General features: G+C 36.6%; 1 protein-coding gene across 4 annotated transcripts; it reads left to right on the top strand.

Annotated features, from left to right (window-relative positions):
• The first annotated feature begins 115 nt into the window (after positions 1–115).
• On the top strand, positions 116–23,878 carry LOC139134761 (mesoderm-specific transcript homolog protein-like). 4 transcript variants are annotated; one of them, XM_070701794.1, is made up of 12 exons: positions 116–232; positions 1,774–1,939; positions 2,133–2,212; positions 2,576–2,653; positions 3,341–3,471; positions 3,979–4,046; positions 4,842–4,882; positions 5,606–5,673; positions 6,526–6,627; positions 7,188–7,264; positions 7,973–8,033; positions 22,065–23,878. In XM_070701794.1, exons 2-12 carry the CDS (start codon positions 1,789–1,791, stop codon positions 22,195–22,197), a joined length of 990 nt encoding a protein of 329 aa, XP_070557895.1. In that variant the 5' UTR covers positions 116–232; positions 1,774–1,788; the 3' UTR covers positions 22,198–23,878. The 4 variants fall into 4 exon arrangements, with proteins under 4 accessions (XP_070557895.1, XP_070557896.1, XP_070557892.1 ...); XM_070701795.1 differs by lacking the exon at positions 4,842–4,882 and adding an exon at positions 4,716–4,756 and having other exon boundaries at positions 119–232; XM_070701791.1 differs by lacking the exon at positions 116–232 and adding an exon at positions 1,263–1,376.
• The last annotated feature ends 5 nt before the right edge of the window (positions 23,879–23,883 follow it).

Consider the following 23,883-nt stretch of genomic DNA (forward strand, 5'->3'; position numbering starts at 1 on the left):
ATAAATACTGAGGGACTTTTTTCGCAAAATTCTGCAGACAATATATTATTTATATTATTGATAATGTTGCATTGCATAAAGGGCCTCGACCGCGGAATTTGAATGTAAGTGCATTCTGGGATCGACAAAATGGCTGCATACATTGAATGAGCCAGAACTTCACCGAATTTTCTTATTACACTTGCCATTTTACACCAACAACGTCGACTGTCGATGCCCTTATTATTGTTTGGTAATATAGTTTAATAATCTATGGTATTGCTGATATTATGAGCCCACTTTCCTGCTTTCTTTGCTCGTTCAACCACTTGAACAGCGTGTTCCGACAAGCATCTCTGCTCGCTCGAACCCGAGGGAGGTGTGTCGCTCGGCATGCAACGCAACGTAGGCAAGTTCTGGCCCGGTAGTACTTGTCCAAGACACGTTTTCAGGGATCAGATTGCAAGACAGGAAACACGTAAAACGTATTTTGGCCTGTCAACCAAACAAGAGTTTCGTGCTGAAACTCTGCGAATGTGGTAGACCACCTGATCTCCTTCATAGAGAGTTCTGTATAAAGTCCGTCACCACCACAGTCACCTGTGGTCTATTCCCCTCTACGTCTATATATGCGCCCTATAGAAGTGTGTACATATGCCTGTACACACGTCTATAGGGCGCATGTATAGATGCAGAGCGGAATAGACCACAGGTGACTGTGTGTCACCACATACAATTGCCCTGCCCATACTACAATTTTGTTTCAATGATGCCCCGGCGCTGACTTTAATGTCAGCATTGCTCATCACGCACACATTGATTATCTAAGCCTTTTACAGTTTCCTAACTATACAAAATTAGTACCTTTACCATATATATATATATATATATATATATATATATATATATATATATATATATATATATATATATATATATATATATATATATATATATATATATATCAGATATAACCAACAGATAGAAAAGAAAGGTGAGATTCTAATGTAGCTGACATCTCTATATCCTAAGAGGAAATCAGTTTTGGACAAAAAAGTGGCTGTGTGTCTGGCATAAATTTCAGAAGAAATGTCGTCAATATCAATCTTAATTACATTACAATGGCTAAAAAAACAAGCTTTTCTTTATCAATCCATTTGATTGCTGTTGTTAATTACTTAAATCTTGCTCCTGCCCATCAAGCCAATATGAGAAGAAATGGTCACACCAAATCAGAAAGCCTGTGTTTTGTACTCTAAACATTGTCATTCTTTTAACACAATCAAATCATGATGATTTTTGTCAATTTTGTAACATTACAGTGTTCATTGCTTGTGAAAAAACCATCATGTAACAATTTGATGTTATCGCAGAGTTCTAAAACATACATAAAGCATGTAAGTAAAGTGAACAGATATGCATTGGCTTACTGCCATCCCTAATTCTTCCATTTCTTGTTATCGCTGCTTTTTGATATTTTAACATTTGTAAAGTTCAAACTCAGACAGTTACCATCGTTGTTTTTTCCATGTCAAATTTTTCTGTGGAGTTTGAAAAGGAAGATAAAATCAGATAAATTATGTTCATAATATTGATCATCCAGATTTTAGATTTGTAAAATGGACATTGGAAAAATCACGATCAAGTCATTTGCATTTTCTTGAGGCTGACTATAAGAAGCTGATATTTGTTGATAATGTTATAAGTTTTATGCATGACAGAATGTATGTTTTTTTCAGCATTCCAAGCAATTTAATGTCATAGTGGTATTTTCATTTCTTTTTCCCCTCACAGAGAATTCAGAAAAAGATGGCCAAGTTGTATATATTAACAACAATATTTGTCATTTTGCTTGGCGTGTTCCTGAACTACCCAGCACCTGAACTGTCAAATAATTTGAAACGTTGGAAAGAGCAAGGGAAATACTTAAATTATGGTGACAACAGAATCTTTTACATAGGTATGTCAGATATTCTAAAATGCTTTCTGCCTTTTAAGGCTCCCCATGTTGTTATTGTGTTCAAAACTGTGAACAAACCCTACTGTCTTGTCAAATACAAGGTTTTTGACCAGGACGCCCAGTCAGTAAGCTGTCTGTCACAATTTTGTTTTCAAATGTGTACCAATACCTTCTTCAATTTTACTGCTCACAGATTCTCAGGGACAAGGGATGAAAGATGATGTGGTAATCTGTCTCCATGGATTTCCAACATCCAGCTATGATTGGAAAGAGGTGATAACTACAGCATATGAAAGTTGTCTGATGATTGTGTAACAGGGAGAACAAAAATGAGAGAAATGATGTCACCTGAAAAAAAACAGAATTGTTATTTTTATGAAAATGACGTTTGAATAAAAAATATTAGTATCCACACTATTGTAGTAGGAAATTTGGTGGTCAGGAGCTTCTTCAGGTCTTTTTTTGTTTTGTTGGTCTCAACACCAAGAAAATAGCAAAGTATGGAAAATTATTTAATATTTTTGTAGAATAGTAGTAATCAAAATCAATGTCAAGGAGGATGGTTGATCTGAAAACCAGAAATACAAAGTAATCACTTATGAAGCTTTCTTTTTTAATCACTTTTCATTGTCACAGGTATGGCCAAGGCTCCATGAAACCTTTGGTGAGGTTGTAACTCTGGATTTCCTGGGTTTTGGATTTTCAGATAAACCAGTAAGTTCCAAATTACATGTAGTGTTGTTCACACAATTCTTGCCTGATAAGGCATAGACAAAGCACAGGCAGCATTCACATTGATGTCTCTTGCTTTCTCCTTTAGAATAAATGAATCTAAATGCAGCAGCTGTTTTGACCAAGAAAGACCACCCGACCTTTGATGATAATAGACCAATGCACCATTGTTGTGGCCCCAGGGGGATTTTTTGTCTCAATTCTGAATAATTTGAGTGCCTCATTTGTTCTAAACGTGATCAACAGGTTGCCATGACACAACATGTATGCATTGTTCTCAGACAAAATAAACCGGTATAATATGTGATATTCACTGTTGTTATGTTGGTCCGTACAATAATGGCAGACAATGGTTTGAGACAATAAGTCCAAACCAGTGACAATTACTTGTAGTCTGAGTCGTCACAGCCAAGACAAGAAAGTAATGCCCCAACACACTACTATATGGTTATCTTAACCAGTTTTCTTACTGGTAAGACACAAGTGTATAATTAGTAACCATACTCCGGCCTTACATGGTGTCCCCCAGCATACAACATCGCCAGCCAGCAATACACAAACCCAATTTTGTGTCTTTCTCCATGCAAAAGTTTATTCTAATGCCAATCACCAAAGGATTTGATTTGACAAATCTACAAATTTGTAACATGCCAATTTTTTTTTTGTCAGAAATCTCACAACTACAGCATTATGGAACAGGCAGACATAGCTGAAAAGTTATTACTGCACCTTAATGTCAAAGAAGTCCATATCCTTGCCCATGATTACGGAGACACCGTGGCACAGGAATTACTGTACAGGTATTGAATAGGAAATTCAAATCATGTAAATTTGATGACAAGTACTGTCAAGTATTTCACATTATTGAACTCTTCTTTATTTTCTTTGTAAACTGTATATTGAACTGTGGAGATTGAACTGTTTATCTCAAGAACACAAAGTGAAGAGATGTTGACAGAATACATGTATTATAATCATTTTCTTTGAACAAAAATCTTTCAGGGAAAATTAAATTTGTCCACATTTGCTTAAATCATCATTCGTTTATGGTTTCTTGATCACATGGATTATTTATGAATATGAGACAATATAGTCGGTCTGGTCAGCAGTGAAACTACATTCTTATTTCATCATTTCTCTGTTGACCATTTTAAGTCTCTTTACTTGAATTTATATTGTACAATCCTTGTCCTCATAGTCCCAAATTTGATGTATGCATAAAAAAGATTGTAGACTTACATAAAATGGGTACTGTAACTGAAACCCCAACAATAATCAATATGCCTATAAATTCCTTCGAACCTTAGATTTGACACCAAGAAATTAACATCCCATCATGCCCTGGCAATTAAAAGCGTTTGTCTTCTCAATGGAGGTATGTAATGCCATTTATGGACATGTATTTATAGTTGTCTTTGCTCTCTGTGCAGATACATTAGAAGTGAATTTCAATGATTGTGTGATAATGCCGTGCTTGTTTAAGAATTGTCAGAGAGAACCCATCTAATCTGTGACTAGTTATGTTCATGTGTATGGCAGAAATATCGGAGAGAAACCACCGACTCTGTTACCAATGACTTGAGTGTTGACGGCAGAATTGTCTTAGAGAACACATCAACCCTACCACCTATAGACTTTTATTGATTGCTGGTATTTTCAATAGGGTCGTCACACCTAACAGTACACAGTGGGAAAGTAGAATGAAAAATATACCAGAGAATGCAATTCATCAACATGAATTTGACAGAGGTTCTGGCTTTTTATCTACACTTTGCTAAAAGGTATAACAATGTACAGCAAGAAGAACAAGCATGAGTCCTGCACTGAATCATCTTGTAAATTTCATCTTATTAGCCAGTTTGCACATGATCTCTGATTGGCTGTCCTATAATATTCATTATTTCAAGGCATGACTCGCATCCAATTGTGCCTTCAGTTGTGTAGAAAGCAGTATGGGATGACCAGTATCTGGAATTCATGTCTCACCAATTCCCTGTCAGTTATTCTTACAGCTACTCTTGCTTGTCTTTTTTCATGTACATAGGAATTCTACCTGAAACAAATTTCCCTAGATTAGGCCAAAAGGTAAAGTACCTGTATGCATAACCACAATGACCACATAAGAATCTGTAGTGCAATATTTATATGGATTGACGTTTTCTGTCTCTAGGTATTTTACCAGAAACCCATTATCCAAGATTTGGACAAAAGGTAGTACACATGTATTTGGTGTTGTTCAGACAAAATATTCAAAATACAGCTGTTTGTATTGATAGTGCTCAAAAACATTTTTCAATTTTATTCATCGACCGTCAGCATTCTTGATATCTCATAACATTTTCTCAAGTACTTCAAAATTTGCTTATATAGCCCCATTTGCAATTAACCATATGTTTGTATTTTGCTTCATTCTGATGGAAATATGTTTCCTTTTATAATAAAGACAACCAAATATACCAATTTATTTGAAGTATTTTGAGGAACATAGCTAAATTGAAAGAAAGTAAAGATAATTCACAGGATAAATCCTATGTAAGTCAACCTGATATTTACACAGTATTTTAGAGAATTACAGAGTATTTGAATGATTATGGTGTCATTTCCTGAGCAAGTTTACAGTCTGGCAGTCGGGAAATCATATTTGAGTGATGTCTTGCTTCATAGGTTTCAGTTTCAGTGGAAGAAGGGAATTTATCACAAGCCATGAATCATGGTATTTCTCAGCAGCATTTGTCAGCATTAGGAAAAGGGAGTTTGTTTTGAGTCCCAGCATTTTCTAATAAGCCATTTCATATGTTGTATTACTATGGTAAAATCACAATATGCATGAATTTAGTTCACAGTCAGATCAAAACAAAGTTAGCCACTTTGGTGGTTGATATGTATCATCAAACAATTTCATCGAAATTCCTGTGTTTTTATCGATCATTACAGATTTTAATGAACCCATGGCTTGCACCAGTAGCAAGTAGATTGATGAACTATGCTTCCTTTAAAAGAGGGTAAGTAAATGAGGCATAGCGCCCTCTAGGTATATTTATCAAAATATACAGCTACACATACATACATACAATTAAAGAGAGATTAGCGAAAGCCTCCTCAGAGTACCTCTAAATCAAAAACTGACACCCCTGCACTCAAAAAATGCCTGTAATACATGCATAATGCCTTAATACTCAAATAAATTGTCAGAAATTTCCAAAATATCAAATTGACCCTTGGAGGTCAAAAATGACTTATATTGAAAAGGTATGCTAAACGAATTGTTATTCTAATAGCGCATACTTGGAGTAGGACAGTAATTTTCACACTTAATAAGTATACTTCTACAACTTGTCATAAAACCAGAACATCATCAAAGGCTGTGAGGTTGAATTTTACTTTCCGTCTCATGTTTGTCCATTTATATGTGGCTTAGATGAAACCATATCGTCATAGTCATGAATAGAACAACCAATAATAAACAAGCTGTTGTGTGGTACTTGCTGATGAAATCAGATATTGCCTATATTTCAACACAGTGCAATGGTGATAGACATTTGTAATGGCAGAGTGTGAGCATAAACTTTCAGATTCTATGTGTACAGGTCTATGCATTTTTGACAAGTCAAAGTAAAGAAATCTGTGCATGTACGGAGAAGTTGTGTATAATACAACTTACCATAGATAACGTTCACCTTTTCTAAAATTTTACAAGTACGACAATACCATCAGAATCACCTCGTCTTCCAGTATCATCCACTGTCTCTCTGTCTCTCACCTACCGAACAAACAGACAGTGATAGATACTTGGTTGCCATCTCAATGTTGGTACTTAATATGCATACTTTACGCTAATTTTATTGTCTTGACAGCCTAGGTGAAGTGTTTGGTAGTCGAACCCAGCCAAGAAGTAATGAAATGTGGGATTATTGGACAGCTGTCAGATTTAACGATGGAGACCAGATAAGTCACAGGTCAGAAAGCACACATTAGCATTGCTAGATTTTCACAAAATGCTTTTACAATCCGTTATCATTGATGCAGATCTGTTATGGTCAGTTCTGTAAGAAATCCCATTGCTCAGTCTGTTACTTGGTTTCATCTCAACCCCTGAACAGCATGGCTGTAAATTCAAATATTTTATGTGTGTATGTAATCATATAAGTTGTACAATATCCTACAGAAATATAAAACATGGATATTACTTTCCAAGAGACATGAGTACCTTCATCACCATTTTCTACATGCCGATCAACTTTTATCCTGATTACCTTAGTGTTATAAAATTGCTCTACCCAAACATATTGTGAACACCTAGGATCCTGATGTCACATTCATCATGTGCGGTATAACAGTACTTCAATGTGGCACCAGAAGTGTCTAATATTCAAGATAGCTGAGGAATAAAGCACCAAAAAGCTTCTCCAACATTTCATACTATCACTTGTTACCATTCAAATTTGATTTCTTATGTCAGAGAAACATGATATCTGCTTGTTATTATTGGCATGTCGTCTGATGATCTCTTATCTAGGTTATTGCGATACGTGCCTGAAAGATTCGCCAATAGAGACCGCTGGGTTGGAGTTCTACAAACAACATCAGTTCCTGGTGAGATTTCATGTCAATCACATCGCCTGAAGGTGGAGGGATTGTGGCTCCACAGTGTTAACAACAGCCCCTTCATTTAGAGGGACTGTGGTTTCAATCATGTCACATAACACTTCTGTAGCTTGGTTTGTCTTAGAGGTCAATACACTTTGTGGTTCACAGGTAATTCCCATCCACCAAGCTGTACCATCCTCTCGTACAGAGACTGACAGACCTCATTTCCATGGTAATCTGATCCCGTTCCGATCATCATGAAATGATTTCTCATGTGATTCTATGATAAAAGCTAAATGTCTTACCACTGTACCAGCAATTCGAGATTGTACAATTACAGAAGACTTGCAAACCATGGCAGTACTTTATCATGATCAAAGGCTATCATGTATCCAGATTAACCTAATCCATGGATGCCATACGGATCGGATGTCTGTCTATGATTTCATGTAATCCATTTTTTTACCTCAGTTTAATTTGTACATTTAGATTGAAGTTATAAATATTAATGGAAGCAATGTGTGCTCCAAGTGTATTCCATTAACTTGTACATTTATCAAGATAATATTGTACATGTATCAATATTACCAACGCATCCCAATCAATAGAAGTACTTTTATACTTGCCATGTGAGGGCGCTTTTCACATATTTTTTCCAGGGATCCTCCTGTCAATATTTTGGCTGCTCCTATCATTTTTTTTTCTGGTTTACAGTTCGTGTCATTTATGGACCAGCAGATCCTGTCAATCCTAAAGAATTTGTTGATAGATATAGGTAAGACACTAATTGGTTGGTTTTGATTGGACAGGAAACATTTCTGTGGCAAAAGTTGCATTTGAATACCCTTCAGCAATTCAAACTGGGATAATAGGGATAATCAGGGAGAGGGGGACCAGTCTTTTTGATTCAACCAGAATCCAATCATAGTGGTCACCATGTATAACTGTTAACTAAAGTAAAGAAATTTTACTACTGGTTTTCCACATAAATATGAAATGAACGATAATGCATTTTCTCCCATTGTCTATATTTTATTAACTGGACTAGTTGGAAGAAGACATTGCAAAAACTCCCTATTTTTCAATAAAGTATTTTTATTTCTCCTACAATTCATCAATCATTTTAATTGACGCATCCTATCATGGCAATTCTGAGAATTGTCTAACTCTCATTTACCTCTCCAATGGTTAACCCATCGCTATGACTGTCACTGATCTCTATGGCCAATCTCAACTCTAAACTCAGTTGTAGACAATGATGAGCAGTTAGAAATAATTGAAAGTTTACATGTCATGCAAGTCTGACAAAATCAACCAGACTTCAGCTCACAATTGCCATGATTATGCCTGGTACACTCTCGCCTTGATGGATATTTTCATCAAATATTTGTACAGTAAGTTATATGATCTGTAACTTTATCTGGTACACAAGTTTGATTTTAGAGTGGGGCTAATGCATCCTTTGCAACTCAAAAGCAGCCAACCAGACCATAGCATAATAAACAATAGTGTATTTTAACTCATATAAATCCAGCAGTTCACATAACATAGGTTTTTCTTTATGCAATACTGTGAGAAGAAGTTACGGTCACATTTTCTTTAGTACTGCAACCCCTAGAATATATCAATTCAGTGTTGGAAATGTCAAGTACAAAGCAGCCCAAACTCCCCATTGTGACTGTATTTCATGCTCCAGAGGTATCCTTAAATAGATGTCTTGACTGCAGAGAGGATGAATGGGACAACTGCAGCTATAGTCTATTTTTGTTCTCTGGTAATACGAAATGTGAACTAACTAAATGGTTTGCTGGTGTAATGATGCATGTGACAATTTCCTGCCATGCTGTGATATCAAGACTCGTGTAAAAGAGAATCAAAGCTGTTATGATGAAATGAAAGTGTCTCCAATCAAATGGTTGGTCCAGGCACAATCCCCTGTAGACTGAAAGATCCATCACTTGAGGGGGCTCTCTACACTCTCCTCCCTTTAGGAGAAAGGCGGGGGGTGCGTAGAGAGAGCCCTCGAGCGATGGATCTTTCAGTCTAGAACCCCTGTTTTCCTAGTCATTTTCTGACCTAGAAAGACTGCAAAAGATTAGGCCCACACTGAACAAATTTGCAAATCAGCATAATCCTAGGGGTTCAATTGTTTCAAAAAAGCCATGGAAAGGCCAAAAAAAAAACTAAGATCATTTACAAATTGGAGATTGTGCCCAGTGATGTTCAGGTGCACCTCTGGTTGTTGCTTCCAATTATTTGGGTGTAAATATTCACAAAGACTTGACTGCTGTATTGTGACAATACCTCTTTTGCATATTTATAGGTCTGACACTCAGACAGACAGCAACTCAACTGTTAAAACTATCAACCATGATGTACATAGGTAGCACATCATTCCTTTTACTGGAAAAGTTAAGTCAGACTCTCTTTCAATGTTCATTTTGTTCAATTATGTATTCAGATTACACAATTTATTGACTACTGATTTATCAAAATTGTAAGAGCATATTTTATTCTGATGTATGACATGTCTGGGCACACCTAAGTCTCAGTATATTCAGGTAAACTGCAACCAGGGGTTTCATTAAGTTTTGAAGTAGGGGGCTAGAATGGAAAAGTAGGCGGCTTGCAGCTGCCATGACCACAAAGCGGTCGTCGTCGGGGGAGGGTCCTGGGAGGGTGTGTTCCCCCTCCAGGCCGAAGGCCGGAAACCCTGAAAAATGAGCTAAAATTTACTTTTTACAGTTTACAGTCACTTGAATTTCTAGTATTTTCAGGGGAATAGTCAGCAATGTTCCAGGGCAATTTGTGTTCATATCATAAAAGTCATTTTCCTGGGAGATTAGGCCTAAATATGATAATTCATAATTAAAAATGATAAAATGTGGTGATGTTGACGATAATTTGAACAAAGAAAACAAGTCTTTAGAGCCTCTATGCTTTTAGGAGGTAAACTATAATAATTCACTATTATTAATGATATAAATTTGATATGTAGATGATATTATACAGTGTTACATCTAGACAGGGGGATAGGGGATTCCCCCTCTGTTGAAATGTTGGTATCCCCAATTAATTTGTCAAGTGGACCACTCCCCACCCCCCACCCCCCTTCCATGAAATGGTGCCAGTCACACCTTAGAGGTACAAGTAGAACACATGAACTGGTGAAATGCCCCTGAAATTTTCTGGAAAAGGGGGAAAATCCCCCTTGTTGATGCCATGCTGGATGAAACACTCATAATGTTATGCTTAAAATTAAGAACCCTGATGTTTGGTATGGAAATCTGTAGATGAAGAACTTTGATACCACTGGGGAGGTAACAAGGATAATTTATATAATGAATAATGATAAAAAATGACAATCATTACCATATTTCGCAAATAGAATCAAAGATCCTCAAGGTTATTTGACTATATGGGTATGCAAAGTAAGAAACTTGGTATAGGATATGAAAATTTGTACTTTCAGAAGCTCGCATTTGGATTTAACCTGACGATCGCTTTTGAAGTGAATTTAGAGGTCTGATCGTATTGTAACCACTCTGGGCGACGTTCTTATTGGCGTCGATAGACCGAAGAGCAGTACATATCATAGGCGTTGGAAGAGGGGGGGGGGGAAAAGGTATATTTTTTCCCCCCCCCCCCCCCCCCCGAACTTTTACAAATACACATTGACTATGGCTAGCTGTCCCAACTATTGCTGAGTGCTATGTAGGGAGTTAAACAAACAACTGGAGTAAATACATAAAAACACAAATATTGAGACATTGCCGTATGTGATAGTAGTGGTGCTTTCATTACATTTTTTACTATTTAGATTTATTTTGGCCTGTTTTAATTATTTAGATTTATTCATGTATAAATTGATATTTTAATTAGTTCCAGAGACCAGCTCTGGAACTGTTAGTTTTTGCTCACTTTCCGTCTTTCTTTCTTTCTTTCTTTCTTTCTCTATTTCCTGTATTACTACTATAGAACATGCTATACACAAATTTTACCTTAATTACCCAGAATGCATTGCGACACACTTATGACGTCATCGCTCAGCTCGGACGGGTTTTACGGGCATTTCTTGTTTGTTTATTTATTTATTTTTTATTTTGCATTGCTCAACTATCATATTGCGTTCAGCTATTAATAATTCTAGCTTTCTTTCGCTTTGTTTTTTGTTGCTTTTTGATTTTTTTTTCTGTAAATACTCGCCTTACGTGGCTTATACTGTTCGCCCGAATGCTCATGGTTGAATGACATTAACAATGGCGGCGGTAACGATCGCTTCGCTCGCATAGAGAGAGAAAAGTAGGCTTTCTGTAAGTTTACAAGCGCGGCTGGGCACATCGTGTACCTAGGCGAGGTGGGTGTGCTCGAAAACGAAGATCAATGCAAAATTTGGATTCAAAATCGGCTGTTTTGGCGGAGAAACTGCCCGCCGTATTTCTGAGGAGCCACCATCGGTTTTTCCTATATCAGTCTGCGGGCATGGTCTGCGGGGCTGTGGTGGGAGGCCGTTTAACGCCGGTAACACACAGCCCTGCCATGCAGAGCTAGGCATTCATAGTGAACTGTCTGTCACCGCACCGGCATGCGTTGGCTGCACGTAAAAGCAACTCAACTTTCCAAGATCAAACGGTCAGTATCTTGTGAAAACAGCGACATAGCAATGAAAATTGTTTTAGTTTGTGCTTTTAATCAAATGAAAATGCATGTGGCCTCGGTTTTCAATTTCAACGGCCTAGGTCCGATGTTTCCTCTCGTCTGATCATCGTCGTAAACCACGCGCCTCTTTACGGCAACAACTCAGCGCTACCCGTCAAGCGATTGATTTTTGCGTAGGTCAGCGGAGCGAAAAGAATTGCTCTGGCTTGCGAGAATGTCGTCTGATATACATTTCCGTGCGTTGTCGCCCCCGTATGTATCTGTTGCGTTTTTACCGTACATGTAGGCATTTGTAATCTGTGTACTGTAATCCCCGGACTGCCTTGCTTTTAGTTGTATTGGTGTTTACTGCTATCAGCCCTAACTATAGGTACTTGCTTGAATATTAAAATCCAAAGCACTCTTTCATTCTTTGTCACACATTCTCTTGTTTCTTCCGCTGCTCTGGTCTCTGGAACTTCGCTTTTGCTTGCAAATGCTATTTTAATTTATTCATATATGCAAATTTTAGATCGTAATTCATTCATCACCAGAGTATAGGTTATCTTCCCCCCACCCAACCGTGAAGTGCTTCCTACGCCCCTGCATATCATACGTCCAGCTGGTTATAGTCCTTCACAATTACGCCTATCGCAGTGCAACGCACATCGGCTTACTAAAATTCCAACTGTAATCGGAAAGTTTTTCGTGAGAAAAAATCAGGTCATTGCTTTCGAAAACAGTTTAAATCCACGTAATTATCCTTCTCTTGTTCCTTGGTCCACTTCAAAACCGATGATCGCACAGCGAAGCTTGACTTTGCGATCGCTTCCGTCTTCATTTGTTCATCGACCATTTTGAGTTGAGCTAACAACGGCCGACAGGTGTAGTATGCACGTTTCCATTTGCGTATATAAAGGTCACCAAATACGAATCAGCAATTCAGGAAGCCAATAGAATCGTCAATTGCAATTCCGATTTTTATTGAGGCAGTATACGCAAGACTGTGCTGCATCGTAGTACAAGGCGATCATAGTAGTCGCTCGTCTTCTAAATTTTGTTTCACATAAAAGCCTTTGAAAAGTTTGATTACACAGCTTGTGAAACTTGTCCGTATCATTACAGAAGGTAAAAATATTTTAGCTATGAAAGAGTTCAAATTTCCAAAAAAGTAGCCGGCGAAATCGTGAGAGTAACCGATCAATTTCGCCGTCTGCCGGCTCTTAATGAAACCCCTGGCAACCAACAATTAGTTTAATGGAGTAAATTACACATCTATGTGGCCTGTGTAGTGGAACTCTACGACCAATTTTGTAGACTAAATGGTCCACTGGCCATCCCTAGAGGCGTGGATTGCATCAGCATATAGGACTATTCAAAGCAGTTTGCCCAAATATATTGAAAGATTTTTGTGTCACACAATACTACTAGTGCTGTAATTAGTGCACAGCCTCTGTACTTATCATACTCATTACAAGAGATCAGCTTGAGTACGATCACCTCAGGTAGAAAAATTATTCCATAAAAAATGCAAAATGTAATTGTGTAGACTCATGTAGAGAAATTATGCTATAAAAAATGCAAAATGCTATTTTGTAAACTGAATGGTCCACTGACCATCCCTGGAGATGTGTAATATATTGTACACAGCTTAACTGAGGGTGGATTGACTATAAAGCATATGACAAAATTCCCAGCAGTTTTCCTCAATTATGAAATTTTTTTGTGCCATGTAATACCACTACAGTCAAGTAATTAGTTCACGTCCTCTACATTTATCATGTTCATCATTAGAAATCAGCTTGAATACCCGCCACCTCAGGTAATAAAGCTATGTCATAAACCAGATATGAACTGTCAATGCTGACGTGTTTCATTATATATTGCAGTTATGTGTAAATTTGAACCTTTGCCACATGTTTGCAATTTCATTGAAAGTATTATGATCAATATAATGAACAATAATCACTGCCGATTAATTCTAAAAGGTCATGAAGTATACAAATATGTAATTAGCTGAATATTAAAGTTCTTTGACTGCTGTCATTGTATCACCATTTTATATAGCAAGTGGCCAAGCCCTTCAAGCCATATATGCCGAGCTGTGAAAGCTCATTAGATATGCAAATTATAAATTAGCTGACATGAAAATGTGAAATGACTTTCAATATTGTTTTAACCTGGTATAATCATCAATGTACATAGCATGTTTTGCCAACTTTGATCAAGTATATATCCCAGTATATATCCCTATAAGCAAAGCTCATTAAATATGTAAATTAGGAATTGACTTAAGTAAAAATGCTTAATGATTGTCAATAATGTTGTATCATGGTATCTGCAATATATGTAGCAAGTTTTGTCAACTTTGGTCAAGTCAATTCAGATATATATCTCTAATTAGGAAAGTTCATTAAATATTCAAATTAGGAATTGGCTGAAGAGAAAATGCTTAATGACTTTAAATAATATCATATTATAGTGTCTTTAATGTACAAAGCAAGTTTCATCAATTTTGATCAAGTCAATTCAGATAAATATCCCTAATTATGAAAATTCATTTATTATGCAAATTAGGAATTGGCAGAAGTAAAAAATATCTTTTGACTTTCAATAATGTTATATCACAGTATCTTAGATGTATATAGCAAGTTTCGACAACTACAATCAAGTTAATTCAGATATATATCCCTAATTGGGAAAGTTCATTAATTATGCAAATTCGGAATTGGCTGAAGTAAAAATACTTAAAGACTTTCAAAAATGTTGTATTATAGTAGCTCCAAATACATGTAGCAAGTTTCATCAACGTCGGTCCAGTCAATTCAAATATATATCCCTAATTAGCAAAGTTCATTAAATGTGCAAATTAGGAATTGGCTAAAGTTAAAACGCTGAATGACTTTCAATAATGTTAAATAATAGTATCTTTAATATACATACAAAGTTTGGTCAATTTTGATCGAGTCAAATCAGACATATATCCCTAATTAGGAACGTTCATTAAATATGCAAATTAGCAACTATCTTTCATGTAACCCCTTAATGGTTCCCACTGCTGATATATCTTGGTGTGATCAACATTTGTAGCAAATCTCATCAAATTGTGTCAAGTCGTTTTTAATGTATATCCGTTTTTTCTAAAATCATTAATTATGCAATTGAGTAAAAAGTATGCAAGCCACACCCACCAAAAACTAATCAGTTCTTGCCATTTGCTAACTGAATATATGTACCAGATTTGATTCTGATCTGACTAGCGGTTTTTGAGATATCGGACTGACAGACAGACAGACAGACAGACAGACGGACACACAGACAGACAGACATCGCTGTGACATATGCTCACGTGTGTAAACACGTGAGCAAAACATGTAAAATATCCTAGCTTTATATAGAATGAAATTCATACAATGGATGACTGATATTTGGAAGCAAAATTTGATAAGTGAAGCAAAAATATGAATTGAAAATAATACAATTGACAGCTTGAAACAGAGACTTCACTCTCTCATGCTGGCAAAAATTGCATATGATTAAAATGATATTTTCACCTCTGCCAGAGGGCACTCAACAATGGTAGTGTATTCAAAAAATTCCATGACCATTCTAGATAGAATGCATCCTAGCAATAAAGTTTCAAAATCTCTGAATTATTCAATTTTTAGCTGCCATATGCCAAATGTATATCTAGCAATGGAAGTTGTTCTTATATGTTAGAAAAAATTTCTGTCATATATAAGTCTGTATCTATGTCTGTCCATAGGAAAAACTTATGACATCGTCTACCGTCTTTGTATTTGATGTGCGGGTGCATCATAATGTGGAGATGTCCATTTATCCAAATCAGCATGTTTGTGAGATGTACATTTATTCAAATCAACATGTTTGTGTAGAGAATCTGCAAATGAGGTAAAAAAATGCAAAATCAGTCAAAATGCTAAAACTCTGGAATTGCTGGTCAGGTTGGGTTTTCATATTTTATTCATAGGTACCTTGTACAATCTCCATGCAAATTTAATCAGTTCATGAGGATATGTACGATCTTCTATTTTTGAGAACCGTCCGGGGGGACTTATAGGTTTTGTCATGTCCGTGCGTCGTCCGTCCGTCGTGCGTCTGTCCGTCCGTGTGTGCGTGCGTCCGTCCGTCCGTTCACGCAGATATCTCAGAGACGCCTGGAGCGATTTCGTTCAAACTTGGTACAAGGATAGTACCCTACCTTATACAGATGCAGGTAAATTTGTTTCACAATGCAATCAAATTTGGCCGTGTCAGAGGACTTTTAGTTTTCACCTCCATAGACTCCCATGTATAAGGCAGTCCATAGACTCCCATGTATAAGGCAGTCCATAGACTCCCATGTATAAGGCAGTCCATAGACTCCCATGTATAAGGAAGTCCATAGACTCCCATGTATAAGGCAGTCCATAGACTCCCATGTATAAGGCAGTCCATAGACTCCCATGTATAAGGCCAAGAAAAATAAAAATTTAGTTTCTCATCGTATTCATATTGCAAAAAGGATGCAGTGACACAGTTTTTAGTCCCCACAGATAAAGTCCAGGGGGCTCATAGATTGGGTCATGTCAGTCCGTGAGTCCATCCATGTGAATCCATCCGTTCACGCAGATATCTCAGACACTTTGACAAAATGTCACGTGACCTTGGTGACCTTTGACCTCGAATATACATATTTGTCCATAACTCAGTAACCACAAGTGCTAAACCTTTCATATATGGTATGATGGGACACCCTATGACGCCACATATTGTACCTCATTAATTATGTGCATATCTAATTTTGAGCGAGCCAATAGAGCTAGAGGTCTGATTTTTGGTATATATGGAAAACTATACAATACAATTTTTTTTACAAAATGTCACGTGACCTTGGTGACCTTTCACCTCAAATATACATATTTGTCCATAACTCAGTAATCACTAATGCTACACCCTTCATATTTGGTATGATGGGACACCTTATGACGCCACATATTGTACCTCATTAATTATGTGCATATCTAATTTTGAGCGAGCCAATAGAGCTAGAGGTCTGATTTTTGGTATATAGGGATAACTACGCAATACAATTATTTTAAAAAATGTCACGTGACCTCAATGACCTTTGATCTCAAATATACATATTTGCCCAAAACTCAGTAACCACAAGTGCTACACCCTTCATATTTGGTATGATGGGACACTTTATGACACCACATATTGAACCTCATTAATTATGCGCATATCTAATTTTGAGCGAGCCAATAGAGCTAGAGGTCTGATTTTTGGTATATAGGGATAATTTAGCAATACAATTTTTTTGACAAAATGTCATGTGACCTCGGTGACCTTTGACCTCAAATACACATATTTGTCCATAGCTCAGTAACCACAAGTGCTACACCCTTCATATTTGGTATGATGGGACACCTTATGACGCCACATATTGTACCTCATTTATTATGTGCATAACTTATTTTGAGCAAGCCAATAGAGGTAAATGTGTGATTTTTAGTATATAGAGATAGACTATAGGATAGAATTTTTTTGACAAAATGTCATGTGACCTCGATAACCTCTTACCTACGATACACGATTACGTCAATAAATAAGTAACCACAAGTGCTATGTCCTTTATATTTAGTAGGATGGGAGACCTCATGACATTGGACAACACATGCTTTACCTCTTTCATTATGCCCATATATAATTGTGGGCAAGCCAATAGAGCTAGAGGTCTGAATTTTGGCATATATGGATTAATTAGCAATACAATGGTTTTTTCTCAAAATGTCACGTGACCTTGACCTTTGACGTTGAATATGCATATATATGCATAATTCAGTAACCACAAGTTCTTTACGCTTCAATTTTGATAGGATAATAGACCTTAAGATGTCACATCTTGTACCTCATTTATTATGCACATATGTATTTCTTGGCTGGCCAATACAGCTAGAGGTCTGGTCTTTTTTCCCGATTTAGAACCATAACTTAGACATGCCTCTTGTTTCAAATTGGGAACAATGACATAGACCTATGTGTCCATAGATCTGAACATATACACTCCAGTGATACTTCTTAATGACCTCATTTCCCTACCCCATCAAGACTAATACTCCTATTACAAGTGGGGACTATGTCATTGTCAATGACTTGTTGAGAATATTTTTGTCATTTTTGGTCAATAAATCTCCTTCAGAACTGTTTGTTCAAGAGCCTTGAAATTCAGTACAGATGATACTTGGGATAACCAGGTGTAAATTTGTTCAAATTGTAATTAAATCTATAATATAGCATTTTGAAGTTATTTTTGTGATGTTTTATCATAAAAATCACTTTTTTAAAATTACTCCTCTGGTAGCTTCAAAATTTTGTATACTGGTTCCTAGGGATGACATAATTGAGATATGAGCAACTGTGGTGAAATCTGCAGTGTATTACTTTTAAGACATATTTTGTGATTTTTTGTAAAAAACAATATTTTTCAAAATGTTCATCTGACAGCTTTGAAATTTGGTATTCTGGTTCTCTAAAGAATGATCTAGTGGAGATGTGTGCAGATTGTGGTAAAATCTGCAGTATGGAATTTTTAATGCTATTTTTGTGATTTTCAGTCAAAAAGTCATTCTTTAAACTGCTCATCTGACAGCTTTCAAATTTGGCATATAGGTCTCCTGGGATAACCAAGTTCAGATGTCTTCAAATTATGATGAAATCTAAAAGGTTTCATTTTAAGAATATTTCTACTAATTTTGGTCAAAAATTCCCGTTACCCAAAACTACTTATCAGACATCTGTGAATTTTTTTTATGCAAGTCTCTAGGGATGACATAGATTTGATATGTGCAAATTGTGATGGGAGTCTGCAATGTATGTAAAGCTTGTACACAGGACCAACAAATATTGGATTACAGAATCTTGTGTAAACTACCAATGTCTGAGAGTGACAGTGTCATTGACTCTACTTATACCTATGTTTCGTCTTTCTCAGAATCATTGTGTTAGCCATAGTGGAAGTAAAGATTTTAACATTTTCATGAAAATTGAAAACATTTTGCCTGCAGCGTGTAAATCAGGATTGTCTGCCACTCCGTCTCAAATTCAGATTCAGGCATTTAGTTTTCTGATTGAGAATCACCAGGGTGAGCCCTCATTATGACTTGATGGGGGTGCTGGCATTCACCCAAAATTTCCTTGAGCAAAGAATAAGAATTAACTCTCATGGCGCATGCTGTCTTAATCTCAAAAGCTGATTGAAAAAAACATATCTTACCTTCAAATACCAAGGGCATTGCACACAGCCTGATTGCTCACATTGTTGCTCACAATCAGACATCTTTGAAATTGAGTTCATGATATTTCTTAGCATCAAGTGTTGTTTGCGTTTATGCCGCACATGATGACCTCACAGTATCCTCCACAACAGGAAAAGATCATGGACTGGTGCATTGTTACAACGGCTGCTGTGCCCAAGGACTACACCGTTCATTTACTTCATTTGAATAACTTAATCAGAGGTGTAGACAATTAATGACTGTGCTACTTTGAAAATTGATTGCGATCTTCCGGGAGCCAGGCTGTGGAGTAAAGTGCGAAGGCCAACTCGCACACAGTATCAAGGTTTATCAGTAGTCAGATGCACCATTGTACGTCAAAGTATTAGACACAGGATGTGACAATATCCTGTAATCATCCAAGACGGCAATTGTGAACGTTCAGTTCTGTTTAATTTGTCCTCATACTTTCACAACAGCCTTGTTACCTTTAATCTACATTTCTCTCACTTATAATCTGTACACAGACTGGGTGAGGGTGGCTTTGAAAGCTTATTTTAGGTGTGTTTTTGATATACAGCAGCCAGGTTCTAATATGAACTCAATGTACAACTCACTGTAGCTTCTTACATACCATCAGTACTCTTGCTTCTGTATTGATTGCAAATTTTAAAATCTTAGTTTGTTTTTGTAATATGGACAAGGAACTGCTTATTGCTCAAGATCTTTACCCAGTAATTTTAGGTCATTGACCCAGTGTACTTCCATAGGAAAATGAAGGAAAGTACAGAAATTGACAGGAAAAATCTCAATCAACATTTTTAGCTTTCACGAATCTCTTTTCTCAATTTCATAGCATGGAATTTATATACTGCTAGATCTTGCAGTATGTTTTGAGTCAGCTGATGTCATCAGGGAAACCAATTTTCTTTCTCTTTTATGGTTAATATAAAAAGGGAGAATATGCGTCATCGTTAAGTTGTCAAAAAAGTTTATGTAAAACAAGTCATCGTTGATGACACAGTCCCCACTTGTTAATGGGTATTTTGATTAAAGGTCCTCAGAGAGGATAGAGTCCTCTTCATTAGGTCTGTGATAAAAATACTTTTGAATGAATTCGCTTGATACATGTCTGAGTTATGGTTCAGGACATGAAAAAAATCGTAACAAATGCGAATGGCCACAGTGGCCATATTCGATCACATCACAAAACAAATTGATGTGCATAGCTTATGACATTGGTCGATGTCCTTGTACCAACTTTGAATAAAATCGTCGAAACATGCGGATATGCCTGAGAAATGGCTCTGTACATGAAAAAATCGTAATAAAATGGCCGCCTGGCGGCCATATTGGATCGTATCACAAAACAGATTGACGTGCATATGTATGACATAGGTCAATGTCCTTGTACCTACTTTAAATAAAATCAGTTGAGATATGCCTGAGTTATGGCTCTGTACATGAAAAAATCGTAATAAAATGGCCGCACAGCGGCCATTTTGGATCGTATCACAAAACAAATTGCCGTGCACAGCTATGACATTTGTCAATAAGCTTGTACCAACTTTGAATAAAATCGGTTGAAACGTGCCTGAGTAATGGCTCTGTACATGAAAAAATCGTAATAAAATGGCCGCCTGGCGGCCATATTGGATCGTATCACAAAACAAATTGACATGCATATCTATGACATTGGTCAATGTCCTTGTACCTACTCTGAATAAAATCGGTCGAAACATGCCTGAGTAATGGCTATGTACATTAAAAAATCGTAATAAAATGGCCGCCTGGCGGCCATATTGGATTGTATCACAAAACAAATTGACGTGCATCTGTATGACATATGAAGTAATCCTTGAACTATGTTTGAATGAAATCGCTCCAGCCATCTCAGAGATATCTGCGTGAACGGACGGACGCACGGACGCACGCACGGACATGACCAAACTATAAGTCCCCCGGACGGTGTCCGTGGGACTAATAAAGTGGAACTCATTTCCAACCTTGTTCCTCTACCATAACTTAGTCATTCATTGACAAAATTTTTCAATTTCAATTTCAATTTGTAGATGGTGAGAAGAGTATTGTATCTGGGCTAGCACATTCACATGTACCTTGATTTTCAAAGTGTAACGATACTTCACCGGCATAAATGAGATCTTTAATTCTCACTGACATGAAAGTTATCAACAGGACACCTTTCACTGTGCCATTTACTGACATTACACAAATAGCTGTTTAGAATTTTCCACAAAGGTGGATACTTAACTGCTCTCACTTGATTCCCTTGTTGGGAATATTATATGTGTGATTAACTGATCTCAAAAGACCCTGTTTTCCAAGAGTTGTTCTTTGAATAAGACCCATTAAAGACTGAAAGAGAGTATAACACTGTTATAAATGTCAAAAATGGCATGTAAATATGTTTTAACATCACTTTAGATTTCCCGCCATTTTCAAAATCATGTGACAGAGAAAATGAAGATTAAAACAACAAAATGTTGGCCATCATGTTCTGTGTATTCAATTTTTCAATTTAAAATGGTATCATGCTTGTTTCCTTTATTATCACGATGTGTATGTGCACGAAATACTGCATTTTTTGTACTTTTCTGTGGGGCGCCATTTTATGAGCGCTGCACAGTTTATTATTTAACTTGTCAAAACACATAAGCATGGTCAAAATCAGCGAGCAGTGATATTTCTATACATGGTCTGCAGTTAGCACATTTACACAAACCAATTTTGGTTTGACAGTGAAGTCACAAAAATAATGCGTAAAATTCACAGCTTTTGGAGCTTTAATGTATGTGTGTGTGTGTGTATGTACATACATAGATATTTTAATGTATATGTAATTTAACATTGCATTGTTTGGCTTACAGAGAGCTCATTCCGCATGGCATCATATCCAGACTGGATTCGCACATCAGCCACTATCCTCAAGTTGAAGATCCTGTCTCAACTATGGGTGCATATAGACAGTTTTTAGAGTCGAACCACCTCATTGACCCATAATAATGGGATGGTCTGCTGTTATGCAACAGAACACTGATTGTGAGAATAAAATCAAAATGAGAAATAGTGCAGGCATGAAGTGATACATTTAACCATTGTGTGAAGGCACAAAATCTTTACATGCCTATTATTGGTGATCAGAATTTTATTGATCAAAGCAGCTATTAGACAATACTTCCTGTCTAAAACAGTTTTGAAATTCTTAGAATTTGGAGTGCAAGCTTTGTCAAAGATATGTTATACATGTGGGTAAGGTTGTAAAAATGAAATAACTATAGTCATCGGAGGCAACATAAAATGAGATTTCACTTGTATGGTTACTATTTCATATCAGTCAACAATGAATCGTATGCAGCGTTGATTTCAGTGTTCCCATTTCAAACTTTGCAAAGGAACTTTGAACGTTCCCTGCCAAGAATACCACCCTAGCTGTTAAATTCAAGCTTGCAAATCGTGAAACATAACATTTAATTATAGAGTCTATTAATAACCCAGTTCGAGAGGGATATATGCTCAGTTTTTTCAACAAAACCAGTCAGAGGAGAATACAGGTTTTAAAAACCTCCAACTCTAAAATTCAATTCATTTGCAGTCAGTGGTTTTATAGGTACAGGGTAATGTCATAGATATAGAAAATGTCATAAATGATTGCTATAATTATGTTATTTGTTATGTAAATTGAAAAAAATGTGGAGTTCCTCCATCTTACACTAGCATTTTCAACAAAAAGTACGCAACTATATCATCAGTTTTGTGCTTTATGCACAGGTTGATTTTCTATATTTGATGAAATATTCCTGAATGGCATCATCATTATAGGATGTTTTTATATTTTGATGTTTTTACATTTTACCAGCGCAAAACAGACATAAGTATTGAGTTACGTCCTTATTGCACTGATTATTACAGAAGGGTTGTAACTCAAGTTACGTTCCTATTCCGCTAGAAGTTACTTGGACTACTTTTAGCTTTTAGTCAAAATTTTCATAAAAACATGCATTTCACATTCCCCAACAAAAATATATCAAAAACTCAATTTTGACCACAACACGAGTTACTTGCACTGGGTCATCGATATGAACCTTGATTATCAAGAAGCTGATAACATGGACTTTAAGCAGGTCTAGAGAATGTGCTTGTGTTGGACATTACCCCATGCTGATTTGGGCTGTGATTTCTGGCACAACCTTCACGTGGAAGACGTCAATGGAATTCAGCTATTTGCACAAACCAAGGAGGATGATAGCTTATTCTGAGCAATGTGTAAACACAACCATCTATCAGCCAGCCATTTCAAGCTAAAAATTGCTTGGAGAAGCAGCTCCATGCTTTTTGGTACTCTTGTTACATGTAACAAAAGGTCCTCTACATCGCATTTCTCATTTTGAAATTGGGGATGCCTGGGCTCAAACAATTGCTGCAGGTTCATTCAAATGACAGAACACCATAATTCCCCTGCTTATCTGCCCACATCATGGTAGCCTCACATTTGTATGCTTGCAGTCATGTTTTCATCGATCAGTCGTGAATCAAATATGCTCGATTTACATAACTTAATATGTTGTTATGCCCCTTTAAACTATGCAGAGTTATTAGAAAGGCTTTTTCTTCTCTGACAGATTCATGTAATTCTTACGTGCAATAATTATGGTTTGATAATAAAAAGTACACAATCACACTATTTTT

This window comes from Ptychodera flava, chromosome 6, assembly GCF_041260155.1.
Source record: "Ptychodera flava strain L36383 chromosome 6, AS_Pfla_20210202, whole genome shotgun sequence".
Lineage (NCBI taxonomy): Eukaryota > Metazoa > Hemichordata > Enteropneusta > Ptychoderidae > Ptychodera > Ptychodera flava.